Below are 20971 nucleotides of genomic sequence, written 5' to 3' on the forward strand. Positions count from 1 at the left end.
AAGCAAGGGCATCCACACTGATACTGTTTAACAAAGCACTCAGTTCGCTCACGACTGCGTGCGGGACCCAGGGACTGGCTGTCTCAAGAGGAGGAGGCACGTCCACTTTGCAGTAGGCCCTGGGTGATGAACAAATGCACAGGCGAGGGCCATGGGATAGATATCCTAGGCTCCCTCTGCCCGTAAGCTGTGTGGGAGGTGCGGTCCCACAAGCATCCAGAGAGAAAGCGGTCACACTAACCCAAGTCTTAAGGTACTTGGAAGAAATGATGCCCAAACTGAGGACTGAAGGTGAGAAACAGTCACCAGCTGCAGGAGTGGCTGGCAGGAGGGAAGGGAACAGAGAGCACATACATCAGGGCAGGGCTCCAAAGTCTGGGGGCTGGGAGGACAAGGCCCAGGACAGGGGTTCTCAGACTGTCTGCCTCAGGCCCTTCATGCTCCCAAACATTAATGAGCTCCCCAAAGAGCTTCTGGTGATGTGGGTTTCTTGATCATGTAGCGGTATATGTGTATAATTTTTCTGTATTAGAAATTAAAATAGAAAACTTTGTAAAACTACTTATTCATTAACTTAACCCATCATTACATGTTAAGCAGTATTTTTAAAAAAATACTTTCCAAAACAAAAAAAATTGTTGAGAAAATTGGCACTGTTTTATATATTTTATGAATCCCTTCAATGTCTGGCTTCATAGAAGATAGCTGGCTTCTCTATCTGCTTCTGTGCTGATGTCATACACCATGTAGCACGGTCTTGGGGAAACTCAATTGCATGCTCAGCAGGATTAGGGTGGAAAAGACATCTTAGTACTGTCACGAACAGTTCTTCTCTCACAGACCCCCTGCAGATCCAATGCGGGGCCCCCAGAACACAGTTAGAACTGCTCTGGAAGAGTGGGTTCTAGGATGACAGCGAGCATGGCTCCCAGCTAATGTAATAAATTCCATACAATGAGAATATTAAATGACATAAGAGAATGTCAACTATCTTCCAAATCTACTTATATTTCATCTTTTACAGAATTTGATAATTTTAACATAACATAAAAAGGAAAACTCACAAATGCTCCCTTCATCTCATTAAAGACAACCCCTTTGAAGACCAAGGCTGTCTGGGGGTCACTCGGATTCTCGTGTTCCAGTCGCCATCCCTCCTGCCTAAAAAATGGTGAACAATTAATTACACAATGATAGTGCCTCTAATACCAAAGTCTATAATCAATTAGTCATTACATACCAGAAATCGAGTTCTCGCAAGCACGGAAAAAAGGCCGCATCCAAATACACAGACAGGAGATTCTGGAAGTCCTTGGGGTTTTGTGTGGAAAATGGGTACATAGTATAGTCACTAGCTGAGTGAAAACAAAAGGGAAGATTTTAAAACATGAGATTCCCATAGGAACCATGGTCCAACACCAACTACCACTTCGCATGCCTAGAAAGGCGGCTAGTCTTTAAGGGTGCCCATTTAATTTGCTCTTTAACTGCACTTGTAACAGCACTTCTGTGCACGTCATCAGCCTAGTCACTCTATCTGCCAACAATAAAATACACACCACAGCTATCAACATAACATAATACTACAAAGTTTACAGCTATGTTCCACAAAGAAAACTGTGTTGACCTTTTACAGAAAAACATCTGGTATCTTTTTCCTAAAACTCATTTTTATAATCCAATCATAATGCAGCTTTCCTAAAGGATTAAATTTCTAACATCTTTCAGCCAGACCTGAGAAGGCTAGATTTATTCTCATCTCCGAGGCCTGACCCAACCGTAGTTTCGGGTCAGTATGCTGGTCTTACCTGTGAAGGCGTTCATAAAAGTGGACAGCGACCTGTTCAACATTTTGAAGAAAGGATCTCTGCACGGGTATTTCTGTGAGCCACACAGGACTGTATGCTCAAGGACGTGTGGGACCCCAGTACTGTCCATGGGGGTGGTGCGAAACTGCACACTACAGCCAGAAAAGAGGCACAACGGCATGTTAGTTCACACCATCCAATAGCCTCCAAACGTGCCATTACCTCGAATTACTGGAATTCATTGTTGGTTTGTTTGTTTTTTAAAGTATATTTTATTGATTATATTGTTAGAGTAGTCTCAATTTATTTTCCCTTTGCTCCCCTCTGCCCAGTACCTCCCTACCCTCCAGCGATCCCACCTCCTCTTAGTTCATGTCCATGGGTCATGCATATAAGTTCTTTGGCTTCACCCATTCCTATATTATTCTTAACTTCCCCCTGTCTATTTTGTACCTACCTATTATGCTTCTTAGTCCCTGCACCATTTCCCCATTTCTCCCCCTTCCCCCTCCCAGCTGATAACCCTGCAAATGATCCCCACACCTATGATTTTGTTCCTATTCTGGTTGTTGGCTTAGTTTGTTATTGTTTTTATTTTTTAGATTCAGTTGTTGATAGTTGTGAGTTGAATTCATCGTTTTAAGATAGCAATCTCTCACAAAAATGTTTGTCAACTACAGCATCTAGAATCAGATTGCAACTGTAAACTTTACGTACCCAAGAATGTAAATTCACTTAATCTTTTCCTTATATTTTCAGGGCAATGTCAGTACCATTACTTTAAACTGTGGTGATGCTCTAAGAAGAAACGTTCAAGAATATGTTCTTAGGTGTCCACTTACCTGAACAGATTATTCGTGTCTTCTCGGGCCAGGTGCAAGTATTTTGCTCCTGTGCCATCATGGCTGAGCTTCACGGCAGTCAGGAACAGTTCAGGGACAGATGTTACCTGAATCAACAACAGGAACATGAAGATCAACGCAACTGAAAGGCATTCAGAATGATTACATTCAATCTATTGAAGGACCTGGCTAGTCTGCCTTAAACTAGGACAATACTGGAACCTTGGCATGTGGGTGCTGAAAGCACATTAGAAACCACCTTGTCCAAACCCTGAACCTTACAAACGATGAAAGTTAACAGCTAGGCTGACAATAATATATACCTTTCCTTTTTAGAATGCTTACTATTTGCCAGACATTTTCTACACAGTTCATGGTCACCTGGTGAGGGAAGTGTTCTCATGCCTGTTAAAGATGCGAACACTGAGGCTCAGAGCGAGGGCCACTCTTTCAAAATTCAGACCATTTCTGTCACACCAGGCCACCTGAGGAATACGGGCTTTCACTAGGGATGTCAGAATGAGACAGCACAGAGAATAGAATATATCAGGTGGCCAGGAAGCTGAGTTAAAACCAGGTGGTCAGAAATAATTTAGGATAAGCTGACTGCACAAATGTCACCATCCCTCCATTCCCTGCGGATTTTATCTCCCTTTTAACTGCATGCTTAAACTCTTGAGGCACATGTCCAGTTATCCAGGTTTGACCTGTGTACAGCCTTCCTAAGGTGGCAGTAATGAGCAATTCGAGACTTGCCCCTTACAGTGCAGGGGCTGAGATAGCAGCAAAGGAACCTGATAAAAGGAGGAAGTCCTGACGGGAAAATTCTACAAGTCAGCCTTTTTTTCCAAAAAGCCAGCCTTTTCATGCAAGCCCACTTTGTCCCCAGTTTATAAAAGCAGCCAAGTAGAGCCAGCCCTGGAGCCAGTTCAGAGGACCTTCCTTTCCTCTGTGCTACCTCCCTTTTCCTTAAGCATAAGCCTGATAAAATCTATCTGGAAATTTCTCTGGGTTCTCCTCTCAATTTTTATCTTAGGGAACCCAAGAACCCCAATGTGATCACAAGAACACTCTCATAAAGCTAATGTTAAAATGGACCTTAGCCTGGGGCAGCTAGGATGCTTGGGGGCTATGACTGGTCTCACTTAAATGATGAGAAGTTCCCAGTGCTGAGCTGGGAATATCACCAGTTACTTATTCCTAGTGGGGAAGGGGAGTCCAAGATGGTGCAACAGAAAGGAACACACTCTCTCCGAAGGTGGTCATCTCTTTCTGTGTCAGCCTTCATGTAAATCTCCATAGTCCTCAGTACTGAAGAAGCTGCCCTCCTGTCCAACTGTGCCAAGGCCTCTCCTTCAATTACAATACTATGTCACTATGACAACCACTCTGTTAACATCCCCACTTCCCAGAGGCCATGAAAGTAGCTTGTCCACACTGACTATAGCAAGTTAGTGGGAAAGCAGAGCTTAGAAGTGGGGGTGGGATGGTGGTGGTGCTGAGCTGTAATTTACAGCTATTAAATTACTTATATCTCAGAACTTACTATACTTTATAGGAGATGATCAATGTGTTAAAATAAGTACTACAGTGAGATGTCTGCCTTGTAACAACTTTCATGGTAACTATTTCTCAAACAATGATCATGATTTATCATAGTTTCTACAGAACTTGAATAACAGAAGACAGAAGTTAGCTGAACTTGTTAATATAATCATTTCACAATACATGTAAATCAAACCATCATGCTGTATGCCTTAAACTTATACAGTGATGGATGTCAATTATTTCTCAATAAAACTGGGAAAAAAGCCTTGAAAAATAAAAGAATCTGCTCCTGAATAAGGCGCTCATTACCATATTGTATGAGGCCCTAATCCCTTTGCATGGCCTTTAGGGCTCACCCTGTCAGGACTCACTTGTCAGGACCCTGCCTTGAACCTACCCTTCAGCTCTGCCTGTGTTGCCTTAGAGAGAGAAGGTGACTATCCTTCTGAACTTAATTGCTACCTTCTCTATAAACACCTCCTTCTCCAGGAACCTTCCCTATCCTGCCGCAGAGCAGCTACCTTCTCCTCCTGTCTTCCTTTTGCTCCCCCTGCACTTCCACCATGAAGCCCGTCATGCTATTCCTGTATTATGACAGCATGAGTCCTCTAGAATGTGAGCTGCTTGCCTTTGTATGTGTCAATATGTCAAGCATAGCAGGAAGCCAAAAGCAGCCAACTATGTGAAGCACATATTTTTCAATTACTGCATTAAAGAAAAAACAATGTGAAAGTAAGCAAAACAAGAAAAACATTAAAATCCATTTTAACAAAAACTTAAGTAAATACAGGATCACACTCTCTTCCATAATTCTGAAACTCAAATGGCTCAATGCCAGAAAGTTTTTGTGTAAGTTTGCAGCAAACTCATTTGATTGTAAAACCTGACCTGAATGGATATGGGTCATCCAGAGTCTTTATGTATCACAGTCAGTATGAACTGTCAGATGACAGGGTGCAGAAACATTAGCAAGTTTGATTTACTTGCTAAAATCTGAAAGAGTTCAGAGAAAGGCTTGGGAACCTGTACTTAGAAACTCCTTTCATTTGCAAACTCCACTCACTTGAGGAGCTACGTGAAACAGAAGGAAGGGAGGACCCAGGACACAAATCAGGGATCCACTCTGAAGGTCCTCAGAGTCTCCTTGAAGAAGTCAGGGAAGACTTTACCTGGCTCACAGTGAACCCGTGGATCTTCTCTCCAACTTGGTACTGCAGCGCCCTCTCACAGGCTTTGGTGCTCCTCCACCTCCATGCTCTGAGGTTGGCACTGCTACATTTAAGGAAAGTCATCAAAGTTAGAGGATTTGCAGGAAAATTGGCTCACGGAGTTCAGCAACATAATGAAAATATTGTCATGTAATAATGATAATTCCTAGAAAAATTAAACCTTGCATCTTCCAACATTCCAGAAAACTAATTTCTAGCAAAGTTCTTTCAATATGAATGCCTTTTATCTCAGCTACAGCTTTGTAGCGTCAACAAATAATTAAATATTGAAAACCTTTATTTGTACAGGTTCATAAATAACTATAATACAATTAGAACAGCAATTTCCCTTAGTTGTATTAAAAAAAACTCATGTCAAAATGGCTTTTTCCATCACAGTATCTCAATAAACTCAAACCACAGTGAAGTCCCATTACACACCTAATAAATAGTGAAAATTAAGAAGTCTAGTATTACCAGAAACTCTCACACTGCTACTGGGAGTGAATACTGGACCAATGACTGGGGAACAGCATTCAGCATTCCCGAGATAGCAGTGCCCTCACCCTGACATACAGGTATACCATGCTTTTCAAAGTCTGCCTCCTGCCACTTCATTTAGGAGAGACCTACATTAGTATCTGTTTCACTAACCACAAGAAATCCCAAAAGAATTTTCACTTTTATAAAAAAAAAAAAAAAAAAAAAAAAAAAAAAGCTAAAATCAGAAATATCACCCTGCATTTGTTTCTTAGGAGCCACCCCAGAGGCAGCATGCACCCAGAGCAGGGACGGTGGCTCCACCAGGCTCCTTCCTGGGGAACGACACTCAGCATCCCAGCATCAAGCCACCAGAGCTGTGAGCTGTGTCTGTGAGCACCTTCTATACTGTATCTCAATTTATTCTATGCATTCTGGCTTTTACTATATGTTAGTGTTATTTTGGGCTTTATGCGTAATTGGTATGATTTGATAGGTTATTTGGGGGGGGGCTGGGACTGCTCAAAAAAATTGCTTTTTGCTTTGTGCCATTTCACTCAGCCATAAGAATACACGGACTACAACTATGTGTTAACAAACATGTGAGTAAGGTAATGCTGAACCAATAAATAAATAAATAAATAAATAAGAATAAACAGTGTTATTTCAAACAGGTAACACTGTATTGTAGAAACGTATATAGAGGTAAAACTATTAAGGAAAACAAGGAGGTAATTTCTGTAAACCAGGAGATTACATCTAAGAGGCAAGGACAGTTATGACCGATGAGGGGTAATTTTAAATTGGGTAATGATGGCACAACTAATTTTTCTCAGCTGCATTACATGTTGTTTAGGATTTTCTACATTAACATATCCCACAAAAATACTTCTTTTAAAGACATGTACAGAAAAGAAACACTCAGTCAACATATCAGGCAATATTATGGAGATTGCTATAATTAACCAACATTTTCCTTAGCAATTGAGCAAATTCTAGAACTGTGGGATATTTTAAGACGTTACTTATCATCAAGAACCCAACCATGAAAAACAAAACAGCCAAGTGTATGAATAGTCAAGGGTGACACAGGCTGTTACCCCACACTACCTTCTGGTACCTGACTACGCAGATGAACAATGCTCCAACACACACTCCCTTCCTGGGCTAACTGCACCATAAATTAAATAAGGTTTTGTGAATGAGCATGAAACTACACTTAGCTTTTTTGAGTAAGTAAAATATTACACTTGACAAACTCACAGGACATGACACTTGTTCACGGTTGAAAACTAAATGTAATCTTTTTCCATAAATACAGTCATTTTAAAAAGCTCAAATCCTGGAGGCTACAATTTCATTAAAGCACAGCAGCTTAAATTCAAGCACTTCCTGTGGAAGCCTCAGGTCTCTTAAGGACTCTACCCACAAAAAAGGAGGGCAAGGACATTAACGAGACCCATAAACTGCCAGTTACTCTTTTCACATGTATCAAAATCCACAATGACCATCCCACTCTGAGGTCCCAGAGAGAAAGGGGGTCACAGCACAGCTCCATGGGCCTGGCCTTGCTGTACTCGCTGCATCACCCCAACCCTGGTTTCTGGACAAGAACTCCCTTTCTTTGGCGGATGGGGGGCGGGTACTGGACAGGGGAGGCCATTGGAGGGGGCTGCACTCCCATCAGGAGGGCCTAAGAGAAACCTGTCACCCAGGCCCTAAAACGGTTTTCAGGCTGCGGTCCAGGAGCTCCAGATGAGGGTCTAGGGGTACTGGCGCATAGCAAGGAGCCTCGGGGTACAAGAGCCCCAGTTAGCCAAAGGGTCTAGAAGTCCAGAAACCTCAAGAGAAGGGCCTAAAAGTGCAGAAGCCCCCGGTGAGGGGTCTCAGGATACCAGGGGCCCAGGAAAGTGGCCTCGGCGTATGGGAGCCCCCAAAAGAAGGGTCTTGGGATGTGAGAGCCCCAGAAGGAGAGTCTCGAGATACAGTAGCCCCAGAGAGGGGCTTCAGGATATGGAAACCCTGAGAGAGGGGACCTAGGCGTCCGGGAACCCCAGGAAAGGGATCAAGGAGTCTGAGAACCCCAGGCACTGGGGTCTAGGAGTCCTGGAGCCCCGGAAGAGGGGTCTCAGGGTACAAAAGATCCAGGCGTATAAGGGTGAGGGAGTCCCCAGGGCAGAAAGCTGTGGCGCGGCACCTCCTGCCCCGACGAGACCCTGAAGTCTTCAGCCACCAGATCGCGACTGCCGCCCGCCATCTCCGCCGCGCCCGTGCCGGCCCTCTTCTCCAGATCCTCTCCTTCCTTCCGCCCGCCCACGTCTCACCCGTAGTTCAGCCGCCGCAGCGTGACCGGCACAGACCCGCCGCACCGCCACATGGCGTGTGACCAGCGTAGGGCCGGCGCTGCGACCTAGTTATACCGAAGCACCGAGCCAGCCGCGACCCCATTGGCTGTCGCCTAGCGTGACGCCCTCTCCTACAGACTCCCGAGGAAGAGGGCGGGCTCCCGCCGTGACTAGGCGGGACTCCGGGCCTAGGGAGACGACATTCCCGGAGGAAGCAAGGCCTATGGATTTGCAGAGCCCCAGGCTACGGGAGGAGGGCGGGCCAGACTGAAGAGCTGGGGGTTTACTTGGTGTAGAGCAGGGAGGGACGGGCGGAACCAACTAGGCCCGGCAAGAGGCGGGGCCGAGTGCGCCCCAGTACACAGGGTTTACCGGGGGAGGGGCTGACGAAGCGAAAGGCAGGCCTGCGCTAGCGGGGGGCGGGCCTCTGCCCTTGGGGGCGGGCCTGTGCTGATGCACGGCGTGAGTAGCGTAGAGAAGGAACAGTGTTTGCTCATTTGGGGGGTGTTTGCTCACAATTCTCCTCACCTGCATTGCTCTGAGAAGACAACACACGTGATTTCTAAGATTTCCAAGTACCCATGGGTCCTTCTTGAACCCCATGGAGATGGAACTGTTTAAGGAGGGCAGAGAATGAGCGGGTGGGCCAGCTCTGCGCTGTGGGTTGGGAGGGGCATCTGGGACTAACCACACGGGCACTGCTGTGGGGGGCATTTGAAGAAGGCAGCATACACTTCTGACTTCAGCTCTCAAAGCTTCGGCCTCGCTCTGTCTCCCTCATGTCTTCCCCTGGCGTACGACCTCAAATAGACTCAAATTTTCCTGTACCTTCTTCCAGGCTCTAAAGAAAGAAAGCTATTTATTTTCTTGATAGTTTCCTTTGCTGTGCAAAGACTTTAGTTTCATGTAGCCCCATTTGTTTATTTTCTCTTATTTCCCTTGCCTGAGAAATAATCAGAAAAAATATTGCTAAGAGCTATGTTCTTGATTTTACTGCCTATGTTTTCTTCTAGGATTTTTGCAGTTTTGAGTCTATAAGTCTTTAACCCATTTTGAATTTATTCTTGTATGTGGTGTAAGGAAGTGGTTTAGTTTCATTTTTCTGGACATATCTGTCCAATTTTCCCAATACCACTTATTGAATAAACTATCTTTAGCCCATTGTATATGCTTGCCTCCTCTGTCAAATATAGAAGTTGTGGATTTTTTTTTTTTCCTGGACTTTTTATTCTGTTCCACTGATATATTTGTCTGGTTTGATTCCAGTACCCATGCTGTTATGATTACTATGGCCTTATAATATAGTTTAATATCAGGTATTGTAATTCCTTGAACTTTGTTCTTTCTCAAGATCACTGTTGCTATTCAGGATCTTTTGTGGTTCTATATAAATTTTTGGAATATTCTAGTTCTGTGAAATATGTATTTCTATCTTGAAAGGAATTGCATTGAATCTATAGATTGCTTTGAGTAGTATGGACATTTTAATGATAATTTTTCCTATCCATAAGCACGGTATATGCTTCCACCTATTTGTATCTTTCTCAGTTTCTTCCTTCGGTGTCTTATAATTTTCTGAGTACAGGTCTTTTACATTCTTGGTTAAATTTATTCCTAGGTATTTTATTCTTTTTGAAGCATTTGTAAATGGGATTGTTTTCTTAATCTTCCATTCTGATAGTCATTTTTGGCATATAAAATGCAACTAACTTTTGGATATTAATTCTGTATCCTGCTACAACCCACTGAATGGGAGAACATATACACTGATACATCTGATAAGAGGTTAATATCCAAAATTAATACAGAACTTATAAAACTCAACACCAAGTAATTAACCCAATTAAAAGCTGAGCAAAGGGCCTGAATAGACACTTCTCCACAGAGGATGTACACATGGCTAATAGACATATGAAAAGATGCTCAACATCACTAATCATCAGAGAAATGCAAATGAAAACTACAAAGAAATATCACCTCACACCTGTTAGAATGGCTATCATTAATAACTCAACAAACAACAAATGCTGGTGAGGATGTGGAGAAAAGGGAGCACTTTTGCACTGTTGGTGGGAATGCTGATTGGTGCAGTCCCTGTGGAAAGCAGTATGGAGTTATCTCAAAAAATTAAAAATGGATCTGCCTTTTGATCCAGCAATTCCACTTCTGGGAAGTTATCTGAAGAAACCTGAAACACTAATTTGAAAGAATATAAGCACCCCATGTTCACTGCAGTGTTTTTTATAATTACCAAGATTTGGAAGCAGGCCCAAGTGTCAATCAGTAGATGAGTGGATAAAACAACTGTGGGACATTTACACAATGGAATACTACTCAGCTATTAAAAAGAAGAAAAATTTTACCCTTTGTGACAGCATGGATGGACCTGGAGAATATTATATTAATTAAATAAGCCAGTCAGAGAAAGACAAATACCATATGATTTCACTCATATGTGGAATCTAATGAAAAAACTGAACCAACAAGCAAAAAAGAGACAGATTCATAGACAGATAGCAGGATAACAGCTCTGGCAGCAGGAGGTGGGGAGACGGTTGGTGGTTGGAGGGATCGAGCAAAAAGGAAAAGGGACTCGTGGACATGGACAACAGTGTGGTGATTGCTGGGGGGTGAATAGAGGTAGGAGAGGGTATAAGGGGGATGAGTGGTGAGGAAAAAAATACAGTAAAAATAAACTATTAAAAAAAAAAAAAAGAAGACTGAATAGCCCGGTGCAACTGGTCTGAACATATAAGCATTCTGGCAGCAATGCAGAGGGCCATACCCTGATGGAAAGCTACAAGTCTTCCTAAACCTGTCCACAGTGCAGCAGATTTTTCAGTTAACCAAGTACCTCTTTAGTCAGAGGACAACTCAACTGAACCAGAACAAACAACAGTGATGATGAGAAGCTACTGATACAAACACACTCCTTGCATAAACTTTAATTTTAGTGAGAATTTGAGTGATAATTGTTTCTGACTCATCATAGCAGTTCTGTGATCTTGGGGGGGACAGTAGGGTGTTATTAATGCTACATTGATTGTGTAGGAAACTGAGGTACTGGTGGGAGGTTAGAGTGTTTTGATCTCTCTCAAGAATAGATGCTGATAAATCCAGTAATTGCCACTTATTAGTATGTTCCCACAGGATATAACCTCAATGATGGTTCAGACACACATACTCATGCACATACAGTCACTCCTATAAAATAAAAATTATAAATAATAATTTTAAGGAGCACCCAACATTTTACCATCCCCATGTAATCTTGATTTATATTAACACAAATAATTGCAATGTGAAATGAAAAATTGTGTATGCAATATCTTACATTACAAAAACATATCCTGTGATAGATATAATGAAACTCATTGCTTCAGGAAGATTAGCATGTGAACATTGGTCAGAATAGATTGTGACCTTGACTTAGAAAAGCAATCAAGTGAATATTGAAGTCTTACGGTTTGAATTATGTTTCCCCAAAAAGGTATGTTGGAGTCATAACCCCCACAACTTCCAAATAGGACCTCATTTGGAAATAGGGCCTATACAGAAGTCATCAAGTTAAAATGAGACCATTGAGATGGGTGCTAATTCAATATGACTGGCTCAATTTATAAAAGGGGACTATTTGGACACATTGAACATGAAGGCAAAGATGGGGGTGACGAGTCTACAGACCAAAGTACACCACAGAATCTGGGGGAGAGACATGAACACATTCTCCCCACAGTCTCAGAAGAAACCAATTTGCCAACATCTTCATCTTGAACTTCTGGCCTTCAGAGCTATGAGATAGTAAATTTCAGTTGTTTTAAGCCACCTGGTTTGTGGTACTTATTTATACAAAATACGACATTTTTGATGGCAATGTTAAATGCATGTACTCTTTCACCAGAAAATTATCATACAGTTATATTTTCACAAGGGCACAATGATGTATAAAGATGTTCCCTATAGCACTTTTTGTTCCAACAAATACCGAACATCCTAAAAGTCTACCAAAGAGAAGTTTTCTTAAATAAGATATAACATGTTCATCCTGGCTGGTGTGGCTCAGTTGGCTGACGTGTTGTCTTGTACATTGAAAGCTTGCAGAGTTTGATTCCTAGTCAGTGCACATACCTAAGTTGTGGGTTCTATCCCTGATCTGGAAGCCTATGAGAGGCAACCAATTGATGTCTGTGTCTCTGCTTCTCTCTCTCTCTCTCTGCCTTCTTCTCTCTAAAAGCACTCAGGTGAGGATTAAAAATATATGTATATATATAACACAGTCATATAACTAAATACTCTTCAGACATTAATATATATGCAAATTAGTAAAGGGAATGGAAACCAGATGCAGGCTGAAGCTCTCACTTGAGTGGGAAAAAATATACTTCTATCTGAGTGGAATGAGGCAAAATTAAATTTTAATTATGAACCTAACACAGAACTTTAATGAGAGACATTTAGGAAGCCTAAATAAATGGGAAGACATTCCATGTTCATAGATAGGAAATCCAGTATGCTAAAGATGTAATTTATCGCTAAAAAAATGCAGTGCAATTCCAATAAAAAGTCCAACAGACTAGGAGCACAAAGTGATCCTACAATACAGTTGATGGAGAAAAGAGTCATGAACAAGCAAAACAATGTTGAAGAAGGACAATGTGGGAAATTTATTTTAGTATAAATTAAGACAAATCTTATTATTTAAGACTTTTAGATTTATTAAGTCTTAAAACTACAGCAAATAAGATAGCATGTATTAACACAGACAGGCAAAGAGGCTAAAGGAATGTAGAGAAAGCTAGGAATAGACACCTAGAAGTAGGGCAGAATCAATAATTCTTGTAATTATATGGGGAAAAAATTGAACTGCTACTTCAAGTCACTCTGTACCTACCCTAAGGCCATAGTGATATTGTTTCTTCTAAGGGCTTGAAAGTTTTACTTTTCTTACTTGTGCCTTTTGCACATGGTGTGAATTTGTTTCTGCTTCCTGTAGCAGAAAATCCTCACGGGTCAAATGACCTCAGAATAACTCATTAAACTGGACCCCTAGCTCATGGCACAATGTTAGGGTTGGAAGAGAAAGGACCTGTACCCACACATTACCCTTAGCATGGATTTGCTGATGCCTGAAATGCTTTAGCAGGAGACAAAATTCTGTTCCAAACTGAGCAAAATACTTGAATGCAAATACTCATTTTCTTAAATTTATATTGAAAGTGAATTGAATAATGTTGTGAGGAAAATTATTGACAGGGAAAAGAGGTAGCAAGTATCAGAGGATATGGGAAATGGGTATCATCACCAGGGGGAAGTGATAAAATGAAGAGGGAAAAATAAAACCTGGGGAAACTTCCAAAAACAATAGCTATTTGTTTCAAATATTTCTTTTCTAAGGCCAGCCATTACTCAAATTCTAAATATTTTGTGTGGTTCAAACATTTTAAACAGCAACTCAAATGCTACTGTTTCCTTGTGAGTGACTTGATAGCTGGTGTAACTAATCCACAGTCCACTCAGTTGGTTACAACACAGAACTAATGTGTTTGACCTTGTATTTTCTCTGTGGTCATGGATTACAGCATTCACATGACAAGTAATTTTATAACACTTGTAACAGTTTATAGTTTTGTCATTGGTTTCCAGGGTAGGACTGCAACATATTCAGAATCACTCTGTGGTCAGATAAAATAGGTATTGAGCTTCCAGGACAGGCTACATATTTTGCTGCTGCTAAGTTTTGCATAAAAGTTTAGAAACTAGCTCTTCAGACAGAGATTAAAGACATAGCCCTGACATTTATGGAACCCTTGGTATGGCATATGTTAAAGCAAAGTAAATGGGAAATTTAGGGGAGCATTAAGACAAAGATCTTGTCACGAAAGGATGGCTCAGTGAAGACTTCTTGGAGAAGGAGTCAAAGGAGAGGTTCCCGAAACAGTGATGAATTAGCAGCAGTGTGGTATGTCTGTAGTAGTTTCCTGTTGATGCTAGAAAAAATTACCATCAATGCCATGGCTTAGAACAGCACAGGTTCCTTCTCTTACAGTTCTGCATGTCAGAAGTTCCACACTGGGCTCACTGGGATAAAATCAAGGCATCAGAAAAGGCGCGCTTCCTCTGGAAGCTTCAGGAGATTCTGTTCTCTTGCCTTGTCCAGCTTCTGGAGGCTGTGCACATTCCTTGGCTTGTGGCCTCTTTATCAGGCTTTCTTTCGTCCTCCATCCAGTCTTTCTCCCAATGCCCTATTTCTGGGCCTCATGCTTCCCTGTTTAATGACCCTTATAATTACAATGGGCCCACTCAGATAATTCAAGATAATCCCTTTATTTTAAAGTCATCTGATTGGCAACCTTAATTCCATCTGCTACCTTAATTTCTCCTTATCTTGTAACATAACGTAGTCACAGTTTCCGGGGATTAGAATGTGGACATATTTGGGGGTCATTATGCTATCTATCATAATGGTTAAAATAAATCTCTTTCCTTTATTATGAAATCTCAGAAAAGTCTTTAAAAATAAAATATTTACTTGATAAAATTTATATCTTGCTAATCTGTTGTTGATATTTTAGTATAAAATTGTCAGGTTTATTGTCTCTTGCATTCACTAATTTACATAGATTTTCTAGCTTTTCCCCTGAGCTTCTTTCTTGAGTTTCATTCACTGATCAAAAACATTATTTCACAAAATGTGAATTGTTACCGCCAGTTGTTGGTCTTTTGGGCAAATTATTCTACAGTATTCTAGTTTACTTGTATGAAGGAGAAATTTTAACATGCCAGAAACAGAAGGAAATGAATATTACAACTGATTTTCCAGACATCACTTTTTGGAGCTTTGAAACAAATATCTGTCAGTTAGAGAAAAAATAAATGGGTACAGATTAGAGGACAGAGGAGAGGAAAAATTACCCATGATGGCATTTATACAGGATTATTATGCATTATTGTTTGTGGCAGTGAAATAAGTATTCATTAGTGAAATGTCTTTTTAGTGGAAACAAACCAGAAGCAATAGCATACTTATACAGTATACAGCTCAATGGGAAAAGCTGTTTTTGTTACTTCTCAACTGATTATTTTTTAAATTCATAGAATATTATTAAAGTATATTTATTTCAACCTCTCAGCATACTAATCATTAAAATTACTCCTTTGTTGATAATACTGATAGAAAATATAAACTATTTAGCAGGTCTTTTAGATGACAAAAACTGAATAAAGGGTACTTTCAAGGCTTTGAGGCTCATATTACCAGTTACTACCATTGCGGTGATAATCGTCATTCTAATAATCTAACTATTCCAAACTTATTTCTCATGGGTTATACTGCTTAGTAAAGAAATCACTTCATACACACCACACACACACACACACACACACACACACACGTATTTAATTTATTGATGGTGAGAGAGAGAAATATCAGTTTGTTTTCCACTTACGTATGCATTCATTGGTGATCCTTGTACATGCCATAATGGGGGATCAAACCCCTATCCTTGGCCAATCAGGGCTACACTCTAACCAATTGAGCTACCTGGTCAGGGCAAGAAATCACTTTAAAATACATATAAATGTCTTGGCTGGTGTTCAGTTGGTTGGAGCATTGTCCGTAGCCAAAAAGTTGCGGGTTCAATTCCCGGTCAGGATACATACCTAAGTTGGAGGTAATCACAGTTGTGCAATCTCCCATCTGGGCATGTACAGGAGGCAACCAATTAATGCTTCTCTCTTATATGGATGTTTCTCTCTCTTCTGTCCTTTCTCTCTAAAAAAAAAAAAAAAAAAAAAAAAAAATGAAAAAAAATATCCTCAGGTGAAGATTTAAATAATTTTTTAAATTCATATAAACAGAATGTAACCATTTATAATCAGTTGTTTCTTCACAGTTTTGATAAATGATAAAAAAGGTTTCTTCTCTTGGAAAGATTTAAATTTATATTTTAGAGGTATTTTCAATTAACCCAAAGGAATAGGCTACTATAGCCTTTCTAGGACATAATTAACCCTTTAAATCACCATTACATAAAACTACTCTCCTTTGTAAAATGAAATAGTGCTAATCGTCGTAGAGCTTAACTCATATTTTGCTAAAATGTAGGGAGAAAATGTATCTGAATTTCTAGCTGAAGTGACCCATAAATACCCTTTGTAATAATATTTTATTTGTTACCCTGTCAGAGTCTTTTGTAATCACCCTTTCTTCTAGTGGTTTAGCTTCTTTAGAGGGTTTCCACTCCATGAGTACCTTTACCAAGCCTTCAGAATTATTTTCTTACACTAGTTACAATGTTAACATATAGAAGGGTATGTTTAGAAAATCACCCAGATTCAGTAAATTGTTTTCCACTAGGAATACCTCTGTAGCCCATGTAAGGATCTCTACTAATCACTACATGAGATACCATGCTCCTTGTTGGGTATTTATTTACCCATTTGTATTAGATAATCTAAACATTGACTTGATATACCTTCAGTTCTTCTCTTTTTCAGTATAAGTTGTATATAAACTATTTAAACAGAGAGTCTGGTTTTTAAAAGACATTTGAATATCCAAATTCTCATAATGTTATAAAGAGGAGTATGAAATCCAATATTTAGAGAAAGTATGTGTTATTGGTGAACCTGTTGAGCTATTTTGGTTGTCATTATAAACGATTTGTACCAACTAACTATAATTGACTTAATTGCCTTAGGATCTTCTAAATCAATTCTGACAGTGTTTCTTGATTGTGTTGTAAAGGCAGCCTCCAAATCAGTATGTGGTAGGTTTATAGATCATTTACTTCATTGGAAAAACAGATTAGGATTTCATTGCTTGTCCATGATCAATTATTATGTGAAATGAGACTGGGTTTAAAAATTTCTACTGATTTTCATTCAATATGTCTGGTCTCTGATTTAGAAATGGGTCCCTGAATCAATGGCTGTCCCTTCACAGGCTGACCTAAGGTATGTGATAGGATTTCATACTAATGGCTCTACCAAAGGCAGTTTTTAACTGAGTCTCTCAGTAGCCCTTTCTCAATAATTGTATTGAAAACTTAGGAGTAAGCCAGTAGGAAGTAAGAAAAAGTGTGTCGGAATATACAGAGGAGCTGAATTCTATTAATACAGAGTGGAGACCCAGGGTCCTTCCTTGAACTCTAACACAGTTGGCTTCCATACACTCTGGTCCTTCTATGATTTTTAAAATATGTCTCTGAGATCCAATTTTTTTATTGTCTCTCACACATGCTCATGATGGACTTCCCTCCTTATCTGATCCAGTGAGAGTGACTATCAAAGGTCAGCACTGAGTCAGTCAAGGGCGCTAGGAACTATCGTCATTTTGTAGGTTTTTTTTTTCCCCTCAAAATAAAGGCAATGCAAATCATTAATTCTTTCTCTATTATAAAATTTTTGTATGCCTTGAATCATAAAGTGTTTAGCCTGTTTGATAAAGTCATAAATGACAGGTCTATATGAATGATGATCATGTATTACCTGGTTCCTTAAGTTCAGTATCATTTTATTTTGTTTTCCATGAATATTATTTATGATAGGCTGTTTGCTCTCTTTTCTGAAGAGGTGTTTTGTCATGTTTCAATGATGAATATTTAAACATAGTTGGTAAACAACAGTTTATATAAAAATATAATATAGGCAACCTAACACCAATAGATGCATAATTTAAAATATTTTAACAAAACGTTTAATAAGGAAAAGTACTCTGTTTGTGAACCATAAATTCCACCGAGTTCCCTAAAGAAGTAAAGCTGTTTCATGAATAGCACATGTGCCATCTGTGATTTCACAGGTAACTCTTCTCTCCCAGATTTTTGGCAGGCATTTTCTAAGGGTCAATTGAATACTGGCAAGGTCACACAAAACAGAGTCATGGACATAATTCTGATATTGAACTGCAGTTGGCACGGGGACAGCACAGTGTTCTTCTACAAGCACTGGGCATGTGGTTCAATTCCATGCCCTGCTCCTGCCAAGTTTTGTGGCTTTGGGAAATGCACATGCCCTCTCTGGGCTTCAGTTCTTTTCCTACAAAATAAAGAAATTCATGCAGAAAGGTCCCTTTCGATTCTAACATTCTGTTATTCTAAGAATTTGTTGTGCAGCCATGATTAGGCTGGGAGAGAACCCCAACTTACAAGCAAACACCACTCTTATCTTTGAAACCTTCAGCAGGAAATGACCTTCACAATCTCTCCTGAAGCAGCTTCAATCGGGTTTAACAGCAGACACAACACCAATTCTGCTGAGAAACAGACTTGATGGAGAAACTTCTATTGTGCAAATATATTTCATACATTTATATTTGTGTATTTTACATTATTTAAAAATCCTGACAATAATAATTCTGTTCCCTGATAATATTCCCTCACTCCCTGACCCAAGAAAACGATTTCCTTGCTTTACTCTTTGTATATTTTTATTACATCTCGATGTCATTTAAAAATGTATATATTTCTTATTTTGGTTAGTTTTAACCTTGTTTTTTATAATGATATCACTTAAAATGATATCACATGGTAGACAAATTTTGGGAAATTGCCCTCTCCTTTTAATATTATATTACTACAACTTTTACACTTTGTTGGCTGTCAAAGTCAAGCCAGTGGTGGCATTACTGGGTCAAATGAATGTAAATGAGAAGCATACCTATTAGAATCAGTTAAATGCAGTATGTAGTTGGGGACTTTCCCAGTCATACTGGAAATTTCAGCCTCCAGTCGTAAGCCAGGGACAGGGTTTAATTTATCATAGACACAATGGAACGACATGAAAATAGCTTCTGTATAACTATTGGAAAATTTTCTCATTGTTCTCAGTTACATATAAAATTTACTTAAAGGTGCAAAAATAATGTCTATTCTTTAGTCATTTCATTCCTTTCACTGAAACAATGATTTTTCCCCAAGTAGAGCTGAATTCCTAAATCTTCTAATTCGATTTTCAGCAACAATGTAAACTCACGCAGCCACTAGATGGTGCCTTTCTCTTTCAGGTCTGCAACGTCCGTGGCAAAGATCCTACTTTTGAGTAAATTTGTCCTTTATGTGGTTTATTTATTTTTACTGAAATTACTTTTGTGATAGTTATTCAGACTTACAACCACATCATGCTGCTTGGTTGGCCTTTTAAAAAGGGTGAGGGAAAGAAAACAATTGTCCCTGCAAATAAACAAAAAGTGACAGGGAGCTTGGAAACGACCAGGAACTTGTTTGTGTTGGGCTTTGCTGTTTGATATTCTCCAATAGTAAATACACGTTCAGAGCCTGTGTTTCATGCTCTGGTCCCTCTCAGGATGCACACCCCTGCAGTAAGGATGCAGACAGAGGTTGTCCATTGCCACGCCCTAGGCCTGACTGGCCAGAGCAGACCACCCACCCCTCCTGCTGCAGGAATTGCTAAAGGAAACAACAAACAACTCAAAGCCAAATCAGCAGAAACACATTTTTCTAGTACTGTTTTGAGGGGACTGTTAAGAAAGTTATTTCATTCTTTACTTGGGTGAAGAAGACAGACTCAGGCTTCCTCAGTGAAGCTGGCTGACGTTCTTTACACTCTTGCTTTGAATGGGGCCTGAGCAACCTCTATTCGTGGCTTTTACAATTTTATCATTTTAACCCAATTTATTTTAATGGCAACCCTGATACCTGAAGATTCAAAATCCCTTAGTTGATTTTCTGACTACTTTTTTGCTGTGATTTTGAACAATGCCACCCTACCTCGTCCTTCACTCACTTGTGTTTTCGAGGTCCCCGGTGTGTCCTACGCAACAGAACAGGGCACCTAATTGTTGGGGCACGACTTCTTAGTAGATTTACATAATCAGCTCCACCAGCATCTCCGGAGTGAGTGTGTCCGCCTCCACTCCCTGGGTGCAGTGTGATCCAAGTGTGTATGTGCAATGGTTCCTCTCATCGTCCTGACAGCTTCATGTCCCATAAAACATAAGGGAAATAAAGAGAAATGAGAGTAGAGAGGTTGAGAACATGTCCTTTGCATATGGAGGAACTTATTTTCTAGGATCTCACATCTCATCCGATTAGCCCTTGATTTTGGCTTTCTGCCTTCTTGGTGACAGCCTAGGGTCTTCAAAATATGTTTATAGGTCAATCAATATCATTGCAAAGCACACTCCACACTCAGGGCTTTCTGCTTGCTGTTCCCTTGGCCCAGAATAATCTTTCCCCAGACAACCATGCCTTACTTGTTCACTTTGTTCAGGACTTTACTGACTTGCAATGACATCCTGGCCAACCTGGATACATCACCACCCTGTTCTGCTTTTTTCGTTGTTTGTTTCATGTGGGTTTCACCAAGGAAGAAAAGTGTGGGAGAAGGGAGAACCAGAGGTTGAGGGCACAGTGGTTTTTTTCAGTCCCATACCTTCTGGGGACTACCCAGCCTGTTGCCTCTGAGGATCCAGTAGCTCTGACCAGGTCTTGCAGCCCAAGGCCTCCATCAACAGGTGTCGCTAGACCTTCCAGAGAAAGGACACTAGGTGGCAGCAAAAGCCCAGCTAACTGGCTGCCGGCCAGGGTGAGGGCAGGGAGCTGCTGAGAAAAACTCAGGTGGCACTTCTGTGGTCCAACAAGACTAGCTTGGGCCGAGTCCTTCTTCAGGACAGAGGTTAATCCTTCATTAATCCTTGGGGCAACCGTGGCTCAGAATCTGCCCTTTTCAAAAGCAAGATTATTTAAGAGGCATGCTCCTGTTTGGGGCTGACTAACAAG

The 20971-nt window shown here is 40.4% G+C and overlaps 1 protein-coding gene across 1 annotated transcript in view; it reads right to left on the bottom strand.

Annotated features, from left to right (window-relative positions):
- PITRM1 (pitrilysin metallopeptidase 1) overlaps window positions 1–8302 on the bottom strand; it is a 34018-nt gene extending 25716 nt beyond the window's left edge. The window contains exons 1-6 of the mRNA XM_090266450.1: window positions 8211–8302; window positions 5368–5470; window positions 2651–2757; window positions 1809–1960; window positions 1241–1355; window positions 1065–1161 (exon numbers count right to left, since the gene is read on the bottom strand). Of these exons, the coding sequence (XP_090122576.1) occupies window positions 1065–1161; window positions 1241–1355; window positions 1809–1960; window positions 2651–2757; window positions 5368–5470; window positions 8211–8263 (627 nt within the window). The 5' untranslated portion in view covers window positions 8264–8302. The remainder of the gene's footprint in view (window positions 1–1064; window positions 1162–1240; window positions 1356–1808; window positions 1961–2650; window positions 2758–5367; window positions 5471–8210) is intronic.
- Window positions 8303–20971: the final 12669 nt, after the last annotated feature.

Source organism: Furipterus horrens, unplaced genomic scaffold (genome assembly GCF_987537825.1).
Source record: "Furipterus horrens unplaced genomic scaffold, mFurHor1.1.pri manual_scaffold_2, whole genome shotgun sequence".
NCBI lineage: Eukaryota > Metazoa > Chordata > Mammalia > Chiroptera > Furipteridae > Furipterus > Furipterus horrens.